General features: G+C 32.0%; 1 protein-coding gene and 1 long non-coding RNA gene across 2 annotated transcripts in view; one reads left to right on the top strand and one right to left on the bottom strand.

Moving 5' to 3' along the window:
• LOC106881803 (protein CDV3 homolog) overlaps positions 1-1037 on the bottom strand; it is an 18784-nt gene extending 17747 nt beyond the window's left edge. Inside the window, exon 1 of the mRNA XM_014932320.2 lies at positions 657-1037. Coding sequence (XP_014787806.1) covers positions 657-839 — 183 coding nt within the window. The 5' untranslated portion in view covers positions 840-1037. The remainder of the gene's footprint in view (positions 1-656) is intronic.
• Positions 961-1536, top strand: part of LOC106881812 (uncharacterized) — a 4604-nt gene continuing 4028 nt past the window's right edge. Inside the window, exon 1 of the long non-coding RNA XR_001410903.2 lies at positions 961-1100. This is a non-coding gene — a long non-coding RNA (uncharacterized LOC106881812). The remainder of the gene's footprint in view (positions 1101-1536) is intronic.

Raw genomic sequence — 1536 nt, 5'->3', positions numbered from 1 at the left:
TGTAAATTGAACCACGAAACAAAATAGTGAATTAAAACAAAATAAAGGATCGTGGTGAAGATTGATCAAAATTTTAGTGACGTACACAGATTGCTATACACGTGATCAAGCAATTAAGTTTTTAACGTTTCCGGAATTCTGTTAAATAATGTATAGAATAATGTCTAAATATTTTAGCGGGGGAAATAAATTAAGTTTATTTTAAAATTGTACAACTGAAGTCTAGAAAGATTGCAGTGGGTGGATATACACCAAACAGCGTAGAATTGAGTCTTTTAAGCTAACCTCGTGGTTTGACGTTATTGGGAATTAAGCGTATGGTGGTATGTATGTCTAGGGCTTTATGAATAAGTGAACGTATACGATATGAACAGATACATACATATATATTTATATGCATGTGTGGGTATTTGATACATATATATGTGTGTAAGTAAAATTTATGGCGAAGAATGAAATTAAAAGATATATTGAAAATTAGAAGTTGAATAGCCAGCCAAGCAGCCATATGTTAACCACACATACATAGATGCACACACATACACGATATCTATAAAAGACCGGTTCATAATCGAGTTCGACAGCTGCCTTTCAGAATAAACAAAAAAAGAAGAAAGAAAAGAAATTCAAATTGTAGGAGCCATATTTATACATACTTCTGAAGGTTGTGTTCTGACCACATTACTGGTAGTTTGCTTTTCTTTTTCTGGCTTTTTTTTCGTTTTCCGGGTCACTGTTTCTGGTTGGGCTATAAATTCAGAAGGTGCTGTTTTTTGCTTAGATTTCTTTTTATTTCTGTCCTTCTTAGCGAAAAAATCATCAAGACTACTGTCTGCCATGTTGAATAAGGAGAAAGATTGGTATTTAGAAAATAGTTAAACAATGACAAGGGAGCTGACTAAATATTATAGCGCTGGTAAGTGTTGTTGGCACGCTTGTGGAATAGGTTAGAAAAAAAAAGGTGAATGGCAATACGTAAAAGCGGCAGTTACTGCTCAGCTCTGACTACAGGCTTCTCTCAGGATGGCGGATCCGGATATTGTTTGGTGCGGACTTTGAGCAAATTTTGAAGAACTCTTGTGTAAGCAGAATTATAAATTGTAAGTACTGTACCCTTGATTTTTTTTTTATGTGTGATACCTCTATATGTATGTGTCTGTATGAATCTATATATACATGTATATAATATATGTGTGTGTGTGTGTGTGTGTGTGAGAGAGAGAGAGTATATGCCCGTGTGCATACGTGGTATGAATAAATATTTAATATTATTAGATGTTATTTATTCATGTTAAGAAGCCTCTTTTTTTTCTCAGTTATTAAATAATAGCTACAGGTGTATGTATATTTCTTGTGAATTATTTATTCAGAAGCATATTTCGTGTCAATATCCTAATTATTTTTATGCAGTAAAGAAAAAATTATTAATTAAAAAAAAAAACTTTTATAATTCTTTTATTTATAATTTGGTGCAATTTCATTCAAAGTGAACTTTCGCATTTAATGCTGTAGGATGAACAATTATTAAAATATACC

Source organism: Octopus bimaculoides, chromosome 4 (assembly GCF_001194135.2).
Source record: "Octopus bimaculoides isolate UCB-OBI-ISO-001 chromosome 4, ASM119413v2, whole genome shotgun sequence".
Taxonomy (NCBI): Eukaryota; Metazoa; Mollusca; class Cephalopoda; order Octopoda; family Octopodidae; genus Octopus; species Octopus bimaculoides.
Note: the sequence above shows the minus strand (reverse complement) of the source record. Positions and strands in the feature narration are given on the sequence as shown.